The 21,007-nt window shown below is 32.6% G+C and overlaps 2 protein-coding genes across 33 annotated transcripts in view; one reads left to right on the top strand and one right to left on the bottom strand.

Moving 5' to 3' along the window:
- Positions 1-21,007, bottom strand: part of LOC145318658 (uncharacterized) — a 142,795-nt gene that overhangs the window by 58,908 nt on the left and 62,880 nt on the right. The window lies entirely within an intron of this gene.
- The window catches only part of LOC145318659 (uncharacterized), a 30,548-nt gene continuing 13,653 nt past the window's right edge, over positions 4,113-21,007 (top strand). For 30 of the 32 annotated variants that reach the window (XR_013879441.1, XR_013879440.1, XR_013879439.1 and 27 more), the window contains exons 1-10: positions 4,113-4,448; positions 12,712-12,843; positions 14,151-14,256; positions 14,681-14,915; positions 15,604-15,692; positions 16,418-16,562; positions 16,922-16,993; positions 19,599-19,715; positions 20,209-20,421; positions 20,908-20,996. Coding sequence is in view for 9 of the 32 variants with exons in the window: in XM_080160092.1 (XP_080016218.1) it covers positions 4,293-4,448; positions 12,712-12,843; positions 14,151-14,256; positions 14,681-14,915; positions 15,604-15,692; positions 16,418-16,562; positions 16,922-16,993; positions 19,599-19,715; positions 20,209-20,421; positions 20,908-20,996 (1,354 nt within the window). In the remaining 23 variants the exon portion in view is untranslated. The other 2 variants (XR_013879443.1, XR_013879442.1) reach the window with 2 other exon arrangements.

Raw genomic sequence — 21,007 nt, 5'->3', positions numbered from 1 at the left:
AACTTTGGGAACTAGTGGTGATTTTTTTAAGGAGGGGGGGGGGTTGTCTTTTTTGGCGGGGAGGGGAGGGTTGAATATAGGGCAAAAGTCAAAGTGGCATTCTATAAAAAGATATTATTTTGAATTGAGAAATTTTCTGTTTTTTTTGGAAAATAATACAATGACATAGGCTTGAAGTATTGCTTTTTTTTCCTTTTTATGTTTTTTTTTTCTTCCTCCTTTCTTTTTAAATAAAATTCTTTTTAAATAAAATCTCTACTTACTAATCTTCAATGATATTTTAAAACTTAAAATATGGTATTAAACTTATATACAACAATGATCCATCTTATTATTTTTTATATTTGATTTATTTTGTTTTACTTTTCTCTAAATTCCTTCATCTATTTTTTTTTCTCCATCTTTCTTATTATTTACTGATTTCTCTTACATAATATAAATGTTTATTTGTGTTTTTCTTTTTTTTACCATCCCCACAACTCAATTTAACTAAATTAAAGTTTTAATTTTCCCTTTTTACAATTAATTTGTTTTATATTCTTTTTTTTCTTTTCGTCCTCCTAAAAAAGGGGCTCCAGGAATCAAATACACTATCCCCTTTTTGGTCAAGATAGTACTCCTGTAGCTCCTGGTGCATATCCTAAAAAATTTTCCTTTTATTCCACCAATTTATATTTAGTTAATAATTAAACTTAGTATATATTATATTATTTTTGTATGAGACTGAACATTATAATGTAAACTCTAAATTGTCAATAGATAGCAGCAATTTAGAGTATTGTATGTGCTATCTCCTAAGCTAGGGGGTACCTGGCAGCACCAAATAAACAAACATTATTATTATTATATTATTAATAAACAGCCCATTGTCCTTTCTCTCTAGCTCTAACACTCAATTTGATGAGCCAACCAATCAAAATTCACTTAAGTCTCTAAAGTTTTATAAGCCAACGAATAAGAAAACATTATAATAAAACTTTGGGAACTAGTATAATAAACAGCTTATTGTCCTCTCTCCCTAGCTCTAACCAGTGCCTTGATTCTTATTGATGTTGTCATCCTTGTTTATTATACCACTTGTCTTTACTGTATAAATCTTGTTCTGTACAACATGAACGATATTAAAGTTATTTTGACTTTTTCCCACCCTCCCTAGCTCTACAAGATTTAAACAATACCAGCTATAGGGATAGATAGATAGATTGCAATTAATAGAGTACTTCAGTTTTCAGAGAAGGTTACTATTGGTACTGAGAATCATTAATATAGAATTTATTGAAAAATACATCATATCAGAGATCTAAAGGAATGTGACAATGGCCGATAAATTGATGTATATCACCAATGATGATACACAAAATTACCCTTTATGTAGCTTACATTTAGTGGTTGAAACGTTTGGACACTTGACTAGGAAAATGAACCTACCATTCAAATATATTAAAAGTCCTCAAAGTTTTTAAGCCAACGAACAAGAAAACGTTAACTAAAATTTTGGAGACTAGTATAATAATCAGCCCAATGACCTCTCCCTACCTGGAGAATATATCTATTCTGATTTTATGTGAGTGGGTAAGAATAATTTATCTTTCATTGTTGTGTCCCTGTATCCCTGAGAATACCGGTATATTAGAAATTATTAAACCATGGTTGCTTGGGAGGGGCTAACATATTATTAATATCTTTCTTTACAACTCAGGGTTAGAAGGGATAGGCCAAGAGACGAGAAATTGTTTTTCCTCCTTAATTCTTGCGTGTGAAATTTTGTCTTTGGTGATAATTATTGGGTAGAGAAAGCTAAGGAGATAAATTAATCCGGGAAGGGGACATGGGGCTGTTTATTACATTAGTCCCCAACGTTTTTTTATAACTTATTCTTTTGTTGCCCAACAACTTTGGGGACTTTTATTAATTTTTGATTGGTTGGTTTATTAAGTTTAGTGTCCAAACGTTTCAACCACTAATTGTAGTCTACAGAAGGGTTGACTTTGTGTATCATCATTGGGGATGTACAATAATTTATTGGCCATTGTCTTATCCCTTTAGATTCCTGGTAACCACCAGTCTTACTAACTGATTCATATAAAACTGTAATAATCATATATAATGTTGGTGTTTATTCAAGCAAGCAAATTTTTGTCTCTTTTATTTTACTGGTGTCGCTACTATTACTGGTATATAATATATTTGATAAACTAAAGCCGATTTGTCAGGGATCTAAAGGGATAAGAAAATGGCCGATAAATGATGTACATCCTTAATGATGCTACACAAAATTTCCCCTTCATGGATTACAATTAGTGGTTGAAACGAATGGACACTCAAATTATTGAACAAACCAACCAAAATTCAATAAATCTGTCCCCAAATTTATTAGATAACGCATAAGAAAACGTTAAAACTTATCCAATTTGGGAACTAGTGTTATAAACCTCCCAATGTCCCCTCCCTTCCTCTATAGTATTGCCTATGTATTCGTATAGAGAAACAGAGAACAGGCACAGTAAAAATGATAGCTATATACTTCCCTATAGTAATTCAGCCTTTTTGGATGATAACACTTCTGAGAATTGTTTCAGTTTGCATGTTATTGTTCAATCTTATCCTTATCTTCTACCAAGTGATGTGCGCTTATAAGCACAGGATATACACCGCGCATGCGCACTCCAAGCACAAAACCAGAACTCACACACACACAGTGAAAAATCAGGTAAAATTCAAAGGTTACTCTGATTTAGGAGGTGGGGGAGAGTAAAGGAGGGGAAGGATATAAGGGATTGACTTAAAACACCGTATTCACAGTGTACCGCCTTAGTTTACAGCATTTTTGTGTAAAACATATGTTGTATAATAACCCATAATTTTGTATTATCAAAAATATAAAAAAATGAGTTGGTAAAAAAATTTTGTAAGAAATGCGCAAAGTAATGATTTAAAAATGCGCGCATATGGCGACCCCTGGCGCGCAAGCAAGTGCGCATAGGGGGGACTATCTAACCAAACATACACACAAACATAACAACACATTCAATAATACCTTTCCATTCCATTCAGCATAAATATATAAGATCACTTCCTTAACATTAAATCCATTATAATGTCCTTTATTTCAATTTTATTTTTGCATTAATTCAAATATAACTTCCTTTTGTTAATATAGTGAAATTTGTGAAAAAATGTTTGTGTTTGTTGGTTTTGCAATAGAAAGAAAACTTTGAAGTGCTATTTTCAAATATTTATTTGTGTTACCAGTTTTAATATATACTGCTATAATTTTATATGCAAATGTTAAATACAGTGGAGAATTTCTTGCAAAGCTTATGTTTTGAAATAGTGAATTTTTATAATTACATTGAAGTTAATTTCAGTGAATGTTAATCCGAATTTTGAACAGTGATTTTTAGAGAAAAAAATAAAACTAGAAAAAAAATGTTTAATTAAAGTAAGTTTATAGGGTTCATTTAGATTTTCCCCTTTCATTGTCATTTTTTGTTTTGAAAAGAATTGAAAATTAACAGTTTTCAACATGAATAATCAAATATTAATAAAACTTACTACCAATTTTCTAATTTAAATACGCAGCTAGCTAAATGACACTGCCTAATTTTACTTATTTCTTTAAAATCAATCTCTTACTTTTTCTTTTAATTAATATCTTATTTTAGAACCTAGTGTCAAGTTTAACTAATAATTTACATTTCATGTCATTTTTATAAGTTTTATGTATCAACAAAAACATGCAAATAAACAATATATATTTGAAGACACCTTAGCTTTTGTTGAGTCCGTTCTAAACAAAATATTATCCTATTATATAAAGTAAGAAGGTTTTGTGTCTGTAGCTCAAGATTTCAATAACTTCAGATCTTCAGGAAAGCTTCACTATAGGTCCTAGGATGGATTTAGCAATTTTTTAAGTCTTTGATGGTTTTGGCCATTTTTCTGTCTTCATCCAAACCCTTTGAGAGAGTCCCTAGGGGAGCAACCGCTAATTTTACTTTATTTTAAAAGCCGTTTTTGTGTTTCTTTATAGATATCATTTAATCTAAAAAATTTACAAAAACCTGCTCGGGACATCGAGATCTAAACAAAATACCTTACCTATAATATTATGATTCTGGATAAATTTTTTTTTTCAGAATGAAAATGCTTAAAATAACACTGAAGAGAAAAATATCAATAATGAAAATGCCATAGTTAAATAAAAACAGTAACATGTTCAACACAAACAGAAAACAAAAATCAAGAATAAGACAGACAAACAAGTAACAAAAAAAGTTATAAAAAAAAACATGGCGGCTCTACCGCCAACTGAATTTTCGCAGGAGGCTGTGCGGCAGCTGATGCTGGCGAACGGCGGGCGGATTACTAATCATGATTTGGTGAAAAGTTTTCGGCGGTGGCTAACAGATCCGTCGTGCAGAGAGGAGGCCAGGGTACAATTTAAGGTAGGATTAGCTTTTTTTCAGAATGGCTTCGAAACCGTTTAATATCCGCTGGATTTAAACTGGTTCTCACGAACATTAAATTAAAGATATATAAGATTAATGCCAGTTTTGTTAGTTTAGCTTATAATTTTTCATTTTAGTATCCACGGAAAGCTGTCTTTAATACGATGCGATAAATAACTATCAACATCATTCCGTTTTTGACAAAAATTAGTACCTATTGCTGAAATTGTAGGGGATTTTCATTGACCCATAAACAGGCGCAACCAATGCCTTTTTCTTCACATCCGGTTCTTCCTATTTTTGACCGCGTTATACTCAAATAAAAAGTACGTAATGCTTGCAATTGTAGGGAATTTGTATTGACCCATAAACAGGCACAACCCATGCCCTTTTCTTCACAAATAGTCCTTAATATTTTTTATTTGACCCAAAATAGTACCTACCTTAATAAAAAGTGCTTACTGCTTGCAATTGTAGGGAATTTGCATTGATCCATAGTTAAACAGGCGCAACCCATGCTTAGCTTCCTAAAAAAGTTAATTTTTCAAATTGTAAGGGAGAAAGGCTCTACAGTTTGTTTATGAAGTATTCCTTCAAAAAAAAAATGGCAGTTGTTCCACAAATAAAAAAGTACCTATGTATAATAAATCCCTAAAAATGAGGTCGCACTATCGTTTGATAGGTGCATGGTTTAAAATGAATTTTATGTATTTTTATCCTCTTTTTTTGTTAGCAGAACTAGAAAATGCAGTATTTTTGGAACACCTCGTATATTAACAATAAGTTAGGTTTAATCCAGATTAAGTTTGAACTACCCAAGCGTTGTAAATATCATTCTTGCATCATTTCATTTTGGAGTATTATTATAGAATATTATATCTTTTTAAGAATATGGATTGTTTGTAGGTTTAAAATATTAATATTTTAATAAACTCTAATCGCCATATCAAAAAAAAATATCACCACAACTCCAGTAGAGCACAAAAATGTATTTTTGGTGCTTATTTTAGATTTAGTTAAATGATACCTACTAAAAGTCTCCCCCCCCCCCCTCAATTTTAATTTGTTTTTAAAAGGAAATTTTTTTTCGGGCTTGTCATTTTTTTCTAGGTGTGATTTCTCTTGGGGGGTTGGTGTTACCCTCCCCAAAAATAGTTTCAAATCTTTTCAGGACCTATAAGAAGTTATATTGTAAAGGAGAACTATATTGCATAAGCGGTTAGCGAGATCCATGGGTACAAACAGACAGATGGACTGAAAGACATCCTGTTACTTTTATTTAAGAACTAGCGGCTACGCCCCTAGAGGCTTCTAGTGGCACTTTAAATGTTTGGTTTTTTTGGTTCAAGTCTCCTACGATACCTCTTTTTGTTGCGTAGAAGTCTCCTGGAGATTTTTTTTCTCGTATTTTTATTTAAGAATAATAATACCTGCTCTGCTACCTATTGAAGATAATAATCAGGGTGGATGTATTTTTTTTATAAATTGCAAAAAGTAATTAAAAAACTAGCTGCTGTCAAATTGTATCAATATTTATGCAACTGTTAAGTACCTAGTCAGTTAATGTTTTGCTAAGTTGAAAAGTAAACTGGATTTTTGTATTATTAAGCTAATACGTAAAGGGTAATGATATGTATTGTATAATGTATATATCTCGAAAAAAAGGAACAGAAAAATAAAGCAACAGGATGTGTGTTTGTCTGTGTGTGTGTCTGTCTGTCTGTACCGAAGGATCTCGCTAACGGCTGAACCGATCGGATTATCCTTAACAGGGTAGCTTCTTCTCATATGTCCCGGGAAGGTTTATAACTTTTTGGGGGGAGGGTACCACCACCCTCCCAAGAGAAATAAAAAAAATCGGAAAAAATTAAATATTTAAGAGAATTGAACGCAACATAGAAGTATCGTAGAGACTTGAACAAAAAAATCAACACTTAAAGTGCCACTAAAGGCGTAGCCGCTAGTCATTACATAAAGCAAAACATTTTTACATCGGTAATGACTGTTTTTTATACTTTTGATTTCAAAGGTTTCATTAGAAAAAATAGCTTAAAACCATGATGGGAGCGGTAGGAAGATATCATGTAAAGCATAACCCCACTGATATCCTTTGCCTTAATAGATAGACATTCAGACCTCGATCTACTTATGAATATAATCTAACTATTTCCAGTATGGCTTCCAAACCGAAAAATATTAAAACTATAATCATGAAAGTTATACCAGTTTTGTTAGCCCGGGCCTTCTACAACTTAGACTGACCAAACTGGTGCAAATCCTATAATTTTTATTTTAATACCTGCGGAAAGCTGTCTATAATACGATGTGATGAATAACTATTCCTTACCCTTAGCGAAATATTTTCTCTTATTGCATTCTTAAAAGCCTTTTAGATTAAATCATTAATAGCTGTTCTTAAATACCTTTAAATTACAGATAAAACACAACAAGTAACTAGTATTTTAATATTTTATACAAGGATGGCATTTTTAATGAGAGCAAAGCTTATCAAATTAGCCAATGTTTCAAATGGGCCAGCGTGAGAGAGGACAATGGGCTGTTTATTACACTAGTCTCCAAAGTATTACAACATCGTTTTCTTATTCGTTGGCTTAACAACTTTGGGGACTTTGTTATCCTTGATTCATTAAGTTTAGGGTTTTTAATCTAAAGGTTAATTTTGTGTATGATCATTGGAGATGTAAATCAATTTATCTACCATTGTCTTATCCCTTTAGATCCCTGATTATTATCGAATGTTATGAAGGATATATGTATGAGTTATATGACTACGTTTGTGTGTCCGTCTTGTCATAGATCAAGTTACTTCTTTTCAAAACAAAAGAAAAATTACTAGTAGACTTTATTTTTCAGGGATCTAAAGGGATAAGACAATATATTGATGTACATTCCCAATGATGATACACAAAATTAACCCTTTTGTAGATTACAATAAGTGGTTGAAACATTTGGACACTCAACTTGACGAAGCAACCAATCAAAATTAAATACAGTCCCTAAAGTTGAAAAGCCAACGATTAAGAAAACATTATTTTAAAACTTTGAGGACTAGTAGAATAAAAAGCCCAAGATTTTTTATTTAACTCGCATTGTCTGACCCAAAGTACTGGTACCCAAAGTTTTACAAAAATGTGCTTTTATTCGTAACATATTTTATAACATATTAAATCTGATTGGTTGGTACAAATCAACAGTGTCTAAACTTTTTCACCGATAATTTTAATCTAAAAATGTTAGAAGATTTTTGTTATATCTTAAATAATCAGTGTAAATGAGAATTTCATCAAAAGCTACCTATCAATTGGGACACATTTTAATATATTCTTTTAAATTATTCCTTTAAATATATAAGTCTCTAATATAACTCTATAGTTTTCAAGCTTAGTTTATTGAAATATTGGCCAGTTAATCCAAACACTTACACATCAGCGCATATACTTATTCCTAATAGATTAAAGTTACTAGAGTGTTAAAAGCTCATTTTATTGTACGTTTCTTATTAATTTACATAAATGCATCGTTTTTTTAAATTTTCTATTAGAACTACTTTGGATGGTGGTACGAAAAACATTCAATTTAAAAATATAAAAAAATTGCTTTTTAGTACCTAGTTACTTTTGAATAGCTTTTGCTTTTATTAGTTTTCATGCTGTGCTACTAATGGCCATTATCATCCTTGTTTTTCAGTAAACTTTTCGGGTATAGTCCCTTTCGTGGCAACGCCTCTTAAGGGGCGGTTTGTCGTATTTTCACAGTAGCTTTCCCCCTAATTCTATCCTCTGCTGCGGGGCCAATTGCCTGAGCCAACTTAACCTAACCTAAAAAAAACAATAAAAACTAATGTGAAAATACAACGAAACGCCCCTTAAGAGGCGTTGTCACAAAAGAGACTATACCCGACTTTTCCACTTTACCCTGTTCCTAATAAAACTTTGATTTGTAAAGAAAACTTTCTAAAGTCGCGTATGGCAAAAATAACAGTGGATTTTCACCCTTTCCCATCATTCAGCCTTCTAAGTGAACTGTTTTTCTATTAAAAAATATCTGTTTATAGACAATCGTTGCAAAATATTATGCAACTTTATTTTCAGTGGTGTAAAATGATCATTTCAAAGTAGGTAGGTGTTACTGTTCATACTTAAATATTATGAAATAACCAGGGAGGGAGGGGACATTGGGCTGATTATTACACTAGTCCCCAAAGTTTTATAATAACGTTTGCTTATTCGTAGAGATAACAACTTTGGGGACAATATTGAATTTGATTGGTTGTACCCAATCTACAAAAAAAGGGTAATTTTGTGTATCATCATTGGGGTTGCACATCAATTTATCGGCCATTTTCTTATCCCTTTAGTTCCCTGAAATAGCACCTAACTAGGACAACTATGTCCATAAGTAACAAAGCGACAACAAGCTTTCAACATTTAACGTTTGGCTGGTTTTGTCAATAAATCATTGATTATGACATTTTATTTAAAAAATTATTATTTAAGGTACCTAATGGTTTTTGTTTTTCTTAATTCTATTATATACCAAACGTTGTAAGGTTTTTCTGTTGCCCGTCTGGATCTTGCTAACAACTGCACCGATTTAATCCTCTATTATATGGAAGCTTCACAAAGGTCTTGGATAGTTATAGAATATTTATTTTTAAATTTGGATGGATGGTTTAAGTTATCGCAGTATGCAGCATCCCCTAGATGATAGGGGCACAGCAACTAGGTAAAGAATTAAACCAGGCAAAGAATTAAAGTATGATTTGTAAAAAGCAATAAAAACGAATGTTTTGACTAAAAATGCTAAATAGTGATTGTTAGTTTTTTTTTATCAATAAATGCATTGTCATTGCTATGATACTGTATATCTATTTATAACAAATTTACATTATTTAATATAAGGTCAAATTACAATTGATAATACTCGATTTAAAGATTATGGCTGCGTCCCTAAACTAATTGTTATTCTACCCATATGTGGATATGGCCACCATTTATATTCAGGAAGAGGGGGACCTTGGGGTGTTTATTACTCCAGTCCCCAAAGTGTTGTAATACGTATTCTTCTTCGTCGGCTTTACAAACTTTGGGGACTTTAATGAATTTTGGTTGGTTGGCTCATAAAGTTTCCAAAGAGTCTCCAAACGTTTAACCACTAATTTTAATCTACAAAAGGGGTTAATTTTGAGTATCATCATTGAGGATGTACATCAATTTATCAGCCATTGTCTTATCCCTTTAGATCCCTGACATTTATTGCTATAAAACCATAAACAGCTTAAATTTTGCCCAGGACAAATACGAAACTTTAGAAAAATTGTCCAAGTCTAAATTGCCATTTCTCAGGTCTTACTGGACAAAACTAAGACCAATGTACACAAATAGGAAAATAATTTTGCGATTCAATGCTAAAAGTATGAGGTAATATTTGATTACTTTTCATTAAAAGATAATGAAAATGCCATGATAAAATAGAGGAAAGGGGAGTATTTTGATTAAAACATGGGAATTCAGCGAGGTTTTTAAACTTTTCAATGTGAAGCCGCTGTTTTTTAACCAACTAAGCTCCGATTGTAATGAAAAAGGTGCCAAAAACATTGCGCTATTAATTATACTAGTTCCCAAAGTTTGATAAAAACTTTCTTATTCATCAGATTAACAACTTTGGGGACTATAAAGAGTTTTGATTTGATGGTTCATTAAGTTAAGTGTTCAATCGTTTCAACCACTAGCTGTTATCTACAGAAATGGTAATTTTGTGTAATTTTGGGGTTGTACAACAATTTATCAGCCATTGTCTTGTCCCTTTAGATTCCTTTGGCTTTTAAGTTTTAATGCTACTAACTATAACATATTTGTTAGTTATTTCATCAGGTTTTCAGCAATTTTACTTATAGGTATAATCCAGGAGGACGTACGGACAGACAGGTATAATAAACTAACGAGTAGCTGCATAACAGATTCAGCAAACAAAGGGAAATAAAATAAATTGATGTAAATCAAGTGTTTTATTCAATTTTATTGCTTTAATAAAGAAAATTTATGTTATAACAATGTAGCTACCTACCTACTTAACATAATATTAGATTTTCCCTATTTGTATTTTAACAAAGTAGTGTTTGTATCAGAGAGAGAGGGGACAATGGGCTGTTTATTCCACTAGTCCCCAAAGTTTTATAATAACATTTTCTTATTCGTTGGCTTAACAACATTGAGGACTTTAGAGAATTTTGATTGGTTGGTTAATTAAGTTGACTGTTCAAACGTTTCAACCACTAATTTTAATCTACCAAAGGGGTTAATTTTGTGTATCATTATTGGGGAAGTGCATCAATTTATCGGTCATTGTCTAATCCCTTTAGATCTTGTCTGACTTTTTTTGAGCAAGTTAAATGGGAAACTTTGTTTATCAACTGCTATTAAAGATAAATAGCTGATATTTCTTCTTCCATGAACGTTTGGCATTTACTAAAGTTTGTCTATCTGTGGTTCGCTTTTAGTTTTAAAGGATGTTGTCATTCTTGTTTTGTTAAATAAACAAAAAGTCTCTAAAACTGGGGCCTTGTAAGTATAAGTTACATAACAAAAGTATGGTTTTCAAGTCTTTATTTTTGAAAACTGTATTTTTTTTGTTTTGATATTTCTGAGTTGGATAATCTAGTTGTAATCATGGAATAAGCCCTACTGCAAATTATTTTGGTTGTTTTGCTTGATAATATTTTTTATGTATATATGAGTAAGAATATATTTGAATAAAACAGTTAGCTACATGTTTATTGTTTGTTCAATAAGTGTCTTAATAAAATTTCTGTTTTACTAGTTTAACTATTCTATCATAATAGCCCGTGTCAGTTCTTTTGTTCTTTAGAATAGCGTTTCTTATTCGTTGGCTGACAACCTTGAGGACTTTTCTTGAATATTGATTGGTTGGTTCATATGAGTTCAGTGTCCAAAATGTTTTAACCACTAATTGTAATCTACAGAAGGAATTATTTTGTGTATCCACATTGTGTATGTTCATCAATTTATCGGTCGTTGTCTAATCCCTTTAAATCCCTAGGATATACCCTATTTATAGATTAGCTGCACTGCTAAAATGTAAGCTAATAACAGAGACCTCATTTCGTCACTTAAAGTTTTGTTAGAAGTACTAAATTTTAAGTTGCTGCTCCTTTAAAAATACTATCATTCTTGTTTTTCATTTAATTTTGTATTACATTCTTTAAGAGCTTTGCTTTTATGGATGTTGCCATCCTTGTTTCAAATAAGAAACTTTTCCTCTTAAGTTTTGATGTTCGTCTTTTTTTATATGCTTAGCTATTGGGGATGTTGTAATCCTTGTTCATACATTAAATGAATGCATGCATAACACAATAAAAAATATATAATTTGCGTTTCATACATTTTATATCAGAGTTTACCAAGTATTACAATAAATGAAAACTTAACGAGTAAGTGCTAAAATCTTGAAAATAAATAATATTCATCACAGAGAATGCCTTTTCCACTATGGCTTTGAAACCGATTATTATCCTCTGGATTAGAACTGATTCTTAGCCATACTGAAAAAATCATTTATATCATTCTATTAGAGACAATTTTCCATTAAATAAAAATCATGAAATTAGTACAAGTTTTGTTAGCCCGGGCCTTCGAAGATTAGGAGATTTCAAAGGAATATTAGTTTTATATTTTAAGATAAATTCGTCTATTTTTGTAATATACCCACAAAAACTTTTGATACTAGAGAAGCTTAAGATTCTTTTTAGCACATACCCAAGTTAAAATCATCGTATTTTATTTTTTGCTGCTTTATTTGATAAAATATTGGCATACTCTGCCTTACTTAATGAAATATTGGCATGTTCTGCTTAATTTGATCCAAATAATCTATATAGACTAAACAAAATATATATAATCTCAATTAAAATATTTATATTTAGGATTTTGTAAACAACCGTGCAACAATCAGACAATTTCATACATATTTTTTTTATAATTTTGACTACCTATTGATATGAAAAAATCTATCTATACCAAAAAAAATAGATATTATCTCAATTAAAATAGTTATTTTTAGAATTTTGTGAACAACCTTGCAACAAAATGTTTATTTTTAGGATTTTGTGAACAACCTTGCAACAAAATATTTATTTTTAGGATTTTGTGAACAACCTTGCAACAAAATATTTATTTTTAGGATTTAGTGAACAACCTTGCAACAAAATATTTATTTTTAGGATTTTGTGAACAACCTTGCAACAATCAGACAAGAGGACGGGGAGAAGTATTTAGTTCTGAAGAAGAAATATTTTCCTGAATATTATACAAATGACACCAAGGCGCAAATTCTCAGTCCCCAATATCAACAGGTTTGTACTATTTTAGTTCAGAGAGGGAGGGGACAATGGGATGTTTATTACACTAGGCCCCAAAGTTTTATAATGACGTTTTCTTATTAGTAGGCTTAATTACTTTGGGGACTTTTTTTGAGTTTTGATTGGTTGAGTGTCCAAACGTTTCAACCACTACCTGTAATCTACAGATGTAGTAAATTCGTGTATTATTGTTGGGGATGTAAATCAATTTATCGGCCATCTTCTTATCCCTTTAGATCCCTAATTTGTAACTCACTGGCTCCGACCGGGGATATTAAGGGATAAGACAATGGACGATAAATTGATTTAAATCCCCAATTATGACAGAAAAAATTACCCCTATGTAGGTTAAAATTATTGCCTAAGAGTTTAGACATTTACATTTTACATGCTGGTGGTTTGAATCAACCAATTAAGAGTTTAGTTTTTAAGCCAACGAATGAGAGAACGTGTTATTTATATAATCAAAGTTTGGGTACCAGTATTATTTTCAGTTCAATGTCCATTCGCACCCTTGCTTTTGGCTGACAAAAAAATTGCAGTCTTTTGAGATGTTTCAGCTTTATTTTCCTCCAGTCAAAAAATATTAAAGAAATACACCGCTTTAACTGCTGAAAGCCTGCCACGGATACACCCAAAACCCAAAATTTGAAGCCTGACTGAAGTCATGTACGTAATTTCATATTTATAATGGACAAGAGATGTAGAAAATATTTGCCTTTGAAAATACAAATAGGAAACTATTGTGGATATTCATCTACCATAGGGGAAAAGTGTGGATATTCAACTACTCTTGGGAAATATGCGTGGATACTCAGCTACTTTTGGAAAATTCGTGGATATTCAGCTACTATGGAGCCGTTAAATGTTTTTAGTCGATGAATTTTGAAAAATCATTTAGTAAACTTATTTGAATTTGATCTAACAAAAGAATTGAAAAGGTGATACTGATGAAAGTAGTAAAATTAAACATTTATCTTCTAAACAATACAACATAACATTAGTTTCTGATCATAAACTTAACAAGCAGAAATAGTAGGTATTGGATTACAATTTATTACTTACAGAAATAGGATTCTTCCCATCTATAAGGAAAATCAATTTTAAATACAAGAAACAAGGATGCCTTTGAAAATTAGGAAGTTATGAAAATTCGGTTTTTATATGTATGGAATCATTTACTAAACCATCCCCTATAATTGAACTATATGATAACAAAATCAATGCGACAATAACTTCAAATAAATCTGTTGTGACCAAGATACCTTTTGCTTAAAATTAATTTTCAAATATAATTTCAGGAGTTTTACACAAACAATCCAGAGAAAATGTATGAGCGGTCAGGCTACATGCCCAGCCCTTCAAGTGGGTACAGCAGTTCTTCTGGAGGTCATCAGCAATCTCCAGGTAATACAGCTATGTCAGGCTACATGCCCAGTCCTTCGAGTGGGTACAGCAGTTCTTCAGGGGGTCATCAGCAATCTCCAGGTAATACAGATAGGACAGGCTACATGCACAGTCCTTCAAGTGGATACAGCAGTTCTTCTGGAGGTCATCAGCAATCTCCAGGTAATACAGCTAGGTCAGGCTACATGCCATGCTCTTCAAGTGGGTAGAGTAGCTCTCCAGGAGGTCATCAGCTATCTCCAGGAAATACAAATAGTTCAGGATACATCACTCTGTATTTAAGTGGTTTCCAGATTTTTATCAGCAATCCCCAGGAAACATTACCAGCCAGGAAAAACTTATTCCTTCAAATAAATAATCAAAGAAATTTATGGAATTTTTTAATCTTGATAATATAATATCTAAAATTACTCTTTACTTTTAGGTTATATAACAAGCCCTCCATCGTATACAAATGGTCCCTCATCACTAAACACTCCATCCAGCTTGATATCCCCCCCTTCCTCTTCATATCATACAAACAGCGGGAGTGGTGGGCGCAGCTCCTCCCCCTCCTTGTTGGACGAAGTTATGGCTGGGTTCAACCCCCCGTCCCGAACCCTGGGACGTCAACCGGCTTCGTTGCCTCCTGCCCCTCCAACACAGACATACAACAATAGGAATTTATTTATTTTTTTTATATCATAACTTAAATATATTTCAAGGGCAGCATTCCTAAGAATTGTTTTGTTTTCTTTGCTATTCTATCATGTAAAATATATTTTCTTTAGTAGGAACTTTTTCCAGGGAGGAAGTGGATATTGGGCTGTTTATTACACTAGTCCCCAAAGTCTTATAATAAGGTTTTCTTATTCGTTGGCTTAACAACCTTGGGGACTTTTCTTAAATTTTTGATTGGTTGGTTCATTTAGTTATGTGTCCAAACATTTCAACCACTAATTGTAATCTGCAGAAAGGATAATTTTTTATATCAACATTAGGGATCACTTTATCGAAATGCATTTGAGCTTAATTTAGCGAACCGCATATTTTTTGCTAGTGAATGGGTTAAACTATATTTATATGGTATATATTCGAAAGAATTTCAATTTTCTACCACGTAGTTTTTAAAACATATACCTACTTGAAAATCGTCTTTTTAAATTGCATATATCACAAAAAGAAAGATTTTCAAGTCTTGATATTTTCAAAACTACATGGTAGAAAATTGAAATTCTTTCAAATATATGCCATATAAATATAGTTTTACCCATTAACTAGCAAAAAATAAGCGGTTCACTAAATTAAGTTCAAATGCCTTTCGTGAAACTACCCCTTTCGAAAATAAAACATTAAAATGAATTACAGTAATCAAACTGGTTATCAAGCGCCTCCCTCTTCTCGAGGAGGAGGATATCAGCAACCTTCTTACCCTAGCTCTGGTCAATATAATACAGGTATGCATTAGAATAGATAGATATTAGGATTATAGATGGATAGTATAAGGGTCATTTTTTTTACACAGATGAGTAGATGAGTTACGCCCCTTATTAGGGGCATTTGATTGTAAATAGAATAGTTAGATCCCTCCCCACTTTTTTTTCTAGGCATAATTTTTCTTCGTAGGGTAGTGTTATCCTCCCCAATATATTTATAAACCTTCCCAGGCCCTATACAAAGGTATATAGTAAAGGAGACCCTAATCGGTTCAGCGGTTACCGAGATTCTTCGCTAGAGGTAAAAAAAACTAATTGGGGGAATTCCGGTCATTTTTTCTTCTACCTAAAAAAAACATACTTCTAATAACTTTTTTTCAAGACATTATCGTCGCTTATGAAAGCTTGATGCTTTTCTTGGATCTCGCAACTAAATCTTGGAATTTTTTGAAAAACGTGATTTTTTCCTCAAAAATGAATTAAATACTGAAGTAGATAAATAGATTTTGACTAGATTTTTATGTTGATGGATAGAATTAGACATAGATAAAAATGGATAGATATATTTGTAAAGTTGACAGTTTTATGAATAAATAGATAGCTGTCGCGTCCACCAAATAACTCCTGGGAACACCAACATCAAACTTGTCTCTGTTCGCCTATGATAGACTATTAGACATATAGTCATCAGTTGAGAGGAATTGATAAATAGACAGACAATGAATCTTATATCCTTTTATTTTTAGGAACCTCACAACGAAATTCAGTATCTGGTGGTGGATCTGGTTACAGTAACGGAACCAACAGTATTCAAAACAATCATTCTTCAACAACAAATTACAACAACTTTGCTCAACAACAACAACAACCGTCACAACAGTCAAGCTCCAGGTATTGTAGTTGTTGTTGCTTTAGAACAAAGTTGTTCTACAAGTCACAACAAGTCTTTATTTACTATGGATCTAAATAAGATAAGACAATGATGATACACAAAATTCTGTAGATTAAAATTAGTGGTTGAAACGTTTGAACACTCAGTTTAATGAAACAATCAATCAAAATTCATTGATGTCCCCTAAGTTGTGAAGCCAACGTATAATAAAACGTGATTATAAAACTGCTAGTATATTATACAGTGAAAGAGTGAAATACATTACCTACCTATAGAGTAGATGCGCTTTTGATAAGAAAAGTAAGGTCAATTTCAAGTAGTTAATTTAAATGATTTAAAGAATGTATTTTTTTTGCAGGTATAATGGTTATCCAGGCGGGCAACCACAGCCTTCCTCCATCCATCCTCAATATAACAATAACAGTATTAGGTAATTTTCAAAAGGGGGGGGGGGGTAATGTAACCATCTCGTAATCAATGATTAAATGGCACTTAAAATCCAAATTTCATTACGAAACTTGGCATGAGTATTCCTTTCCTTGATAGGTCTATTTTCCCCAAGTTGAATAAAAAGTTGGAAAATTAACGGCTAACGGCTGGCGGCTTAGCCGTTTAGCCATTTTTTGGTTAAGTATTTTCAGAGCAAATTCATCATGAAACCTATCTCCACATAATACTCTTTGCCGCTCCAAAATGTTTTCAAACGGTTCTAGCCGTTAGTTGCTGGTACTAGAAAGGGGGGGGGGGCGAAAGTGACACTTTTTGTAACCAAAACTAAAAGTCAACAAAGGAACTTAACTAAAAAAAGAGTTACAGGTCTGAGATTTTGCATGGCAGTTGCTTCATAGGGGTACAATATGGAACTGTGAAGGAACTGCGGCGCAACCGCCGAAAACCGCCGAATTTTTTTTTGCCTTTTCTCGGCGGTTTTAGGCGGTTGCGCCGCCGAAAACCGCCGAATTTTTTTTTGCCTTTTCTCGGCGGTTTTAGGCGGTTGCGCCGCCGTTTTTTCACAGTTCCATATTGTACCCCTATAAAGCAACTGGTGCATTATTTGCCAAATGTACCACTTTTCTGCACTACCTCTCCGATTTTGTTAATACTCTATATTTTGGTCCGTTGGGTCATTCAAGGATGCTGGATGGCCAAAAAAAAGTTTCAGAGTCCCTGGATGTCTAGATATCTAGCTATCTATGAAGGTAGGTAACAAAAATGTAAAAAACACCCATTTTTTCATTTTAAAAATTAATTATTTCATCAATCTTACATCCAATCTATACATTTTATACACCAAAATGATTGCTTATTCATGTAAAAATCGCACATAATGCTATTTTGGCCAAAACTCTAATTTTTCAGGGTGTCCAACAAAAAGTGTATTTTGGATATCTAGCGTAATACCCAAAATACCTGTCCGAAAAAAATCATTTTTTTTGGCTTAAATCCTGTTTTTTATCTGTGTGCATATGTGGCATATAACGGTTTGGACCACCCGGGACTATAAGGTTGTCAAATTTCACTTTGGGACACCCTGTAAATGTGATTTTTGCGTCTGTAGAGCTAAAACTTGGTCCAAATTGGCTATTTTTTTCAAATTACTCTAATATGTGTCTTAGTATGTTTGGCCATAGTGTTTTCTGACCAGATTAATATTTTCATATTTTTTGGACACCCTGTATTTTCAAAAAAAGAGAAAAAAAATTTTTGTTTTTTTTTAAATTTTTTTTCTATTTTTAAGTTACTTAAAACTGTCATATAGATACAGATTTTGACTAATAACAATAATATTTGCCTATTTTACAATATTTTACACTTTTGGGACACCCTGTGCATGTTTTTGAAAAATGATGGTTTTTGCCCATTTTTGGGGGGAAGGAGTCGTTTTAAGGCCATAGACTATTCTTCATTTTTGTAGAACTTTTCAAGACACATCATTTGTTTTTAATGCAAAAACCGCAAAAACCGAACCGTTTTGCCGTTATTCACCGCCAAAGGCGGAATTTTTTACGATTTTGCCGTTCCGGAGGTTGTAATGGGCATTTGTGGTAAGAAAACGTTGATTTATCAAGATCCCTCTTAAATACTTTTATTTAGATATCTAGACATCCAGGGACTCTGAAACTTTTTTTTGGCCATCCAGCATCCTTGAATGACCCAACGGACCAAAATATAGATTATTAACAAAATCGGAGAGGTAGTGCAGAAAAGTGGTACATTTGGCAAATAATGCACCAACTGCAATGCAAAATGTCAGACCTGTAACTCTTTTTTTAGTTGAGTTCCTTTGACTTTTAGTTTTGGTTTCAAAAAGTGTCACTTTCGCCCCCCCCCCCCCCCCCTTTACAAAATAGTGTTTGGTAAAATTTCACATGATTTAAAGCAAAAATATGATTCAAAAAGTTGATTTCTACGTAATTTATGACAGATTGGCCCTAAAAATAACCAAAAAACGGCTGGGCTGTTAGCAGTTACTTTTCCAACTTTTTGTTCAGTTTAGGGAAAATAGACCTACCAAGGATTACTCATGCAATGTTTCGTAAAAAAAAATTGGATTCTAAGTGCCATTAAATCATTGATTACGAGATGGTTGCATTAACCACCCCCTCCCCCCACCTTATACCTAAGTTAAAAATTTGTTGTAGATTATTAATAGACAAAGGGATAGATATGAACACAATTAAATTAAAACCCAATCCTTTTGAAGTTGAAACTATAGGTATTTTTATTTTGCTTTTTAAATTTAGAATATTATATCATATAAGTTTTATACAGTAAAACAACGTATTTTTCTTCATTTTTTTATTTATTTCAGCCACTAATCTTACGCTACAGGAGGGGTAATTTTGTGTACATCAATTTGTCGGCCATTCTCTTTTCCCTATAGTTCCCTGATTAGTAACGCACAATACCTGGATAGACAGATTGGTAGGGTGTGTATCATCATTGGGGATGTCAACTAATTTATAAGCCATTGTCCTATCCCTATAGATCCCGGGCTAATTGTGCATGATTTATTTAATAATTTTATGTTGCAGGTCTGATTCACGGCAAGATCTGCGCTACGAGGCCACCAATAGAAGCTCTGTAAAAGATCTGAGGTACAACAATAGTCCTGCCAACAATCCACCAAATAATATCAACCATGATCCCAGGTTTGTTAAATAACAGTTGTTAATCATATCAGGAATCTAAAGGGATAAGACAATTGGCGATATATTGATGTACATCTCCAAAGATGATACACAAAATTACCCCGTTTGTATATTACAATTACCTAGTGGTTGAAACGAATGGACACTTATTTAATGAACCAATCAATCGTAATTCTTTTAAAGTTCCCAAAGTTATCAAGCCAACTAATTTGAAATATTGAGTACTAGTGCAACAAACATTCCAATGTCACCATCCCTCACTGGTTTCATCATATACACCAAGACAACATTTACACCAGAGGCGTGCAGAAGGGGTGGTTGTGGTTAAAATCTACTTTCAATTAAAAATCTGCCTTCAAATCACTTGTCCTTATTTACGTCCAATTTTTTTTCTTTTCTACTTAAGGATATTGTCATCCTTGTTAATTTTTACACTAATAACATGAAATAAATATATATTAAAATCTTTTAAACCAAAATATAAAAACTTTAGGTTACAACGAATGGACAGCAGACAATCAATCAATCAAACCCCGCCGTACCTACCTGAGCGTCAAAACAGTCGGCCCGACCTTACGATGGGCGGTGTAGGTCCCGGCGGCCGACCTTCCTATGACCGGCACAATTCAGTGAGCTCGCCGCCGGTTGCAGCTGATTCTGATTATAATCCTAATATGTTCTCCCCGCATTATTCTGCTAATTCTAGGTAACACATTATTTCAGGGGTCTAAAGGGATAAGTAAATAAATTCTCCAATGATAATACACAAATTTCCCCTTTCGTTAGATTACAAGTAGTGGTTCAAACGTTTTGACACATCATAAACAAAACTTTTAAAAGTCAAAAAATAAGAAAACGTTATCATAAAACTTTTGGGTCTAGTGTAATAAATAGCCCATTGTCTCCTTTCTCACTCAATGGGACAATTAAAGTACATATAGAAGGGAAGGTGATTTCTTAATGTACAAATCTCTTAACCCAAGTATCGTGGTAATTTAAAAAAACATAACTGCAAAAATGTGTAAGTATAGCTTCCTTAAAACATTTTTAGACAACCAAATCAAATACAAATCTTTACTTCACTATAAAAAACACTGTCATTGTTAATTTATTGTTGTCAAATACGTTATGAAAAAAAAGATCTTCAATTAATCTTTCTAAAAACCTTTATAGTTATATTTTCTTATTATAGGTATTCAATAACGAGTACAACCTCTCATAGTAGCGGGGGATCTCACATACCATCCCAAGCTGGCTCCTTGTCACCCGGATTAGGCCCAGGTAAGGAAATT

This window comes from Acartia tonsa, chromosome 5 (assembly GCF_053477335.1).
Source record: "Acartia tonsa isolate MP-2025a chromosome 5, ASM5347733v1, whole genome shotgun sequence".
NCBI classification, from domain to species: domain Eukaryota; kingdom Metazoa; phylum Arthropoda; class Copepoda; order Calanoida; family Acartiidae; genus Acartia; species Acartia tonsa.
The sequence above is the reverse complement of the archived record's forward strand: the minus strand, read 5'-3'. Positions and strand labels throughout refer to the sequence as shown.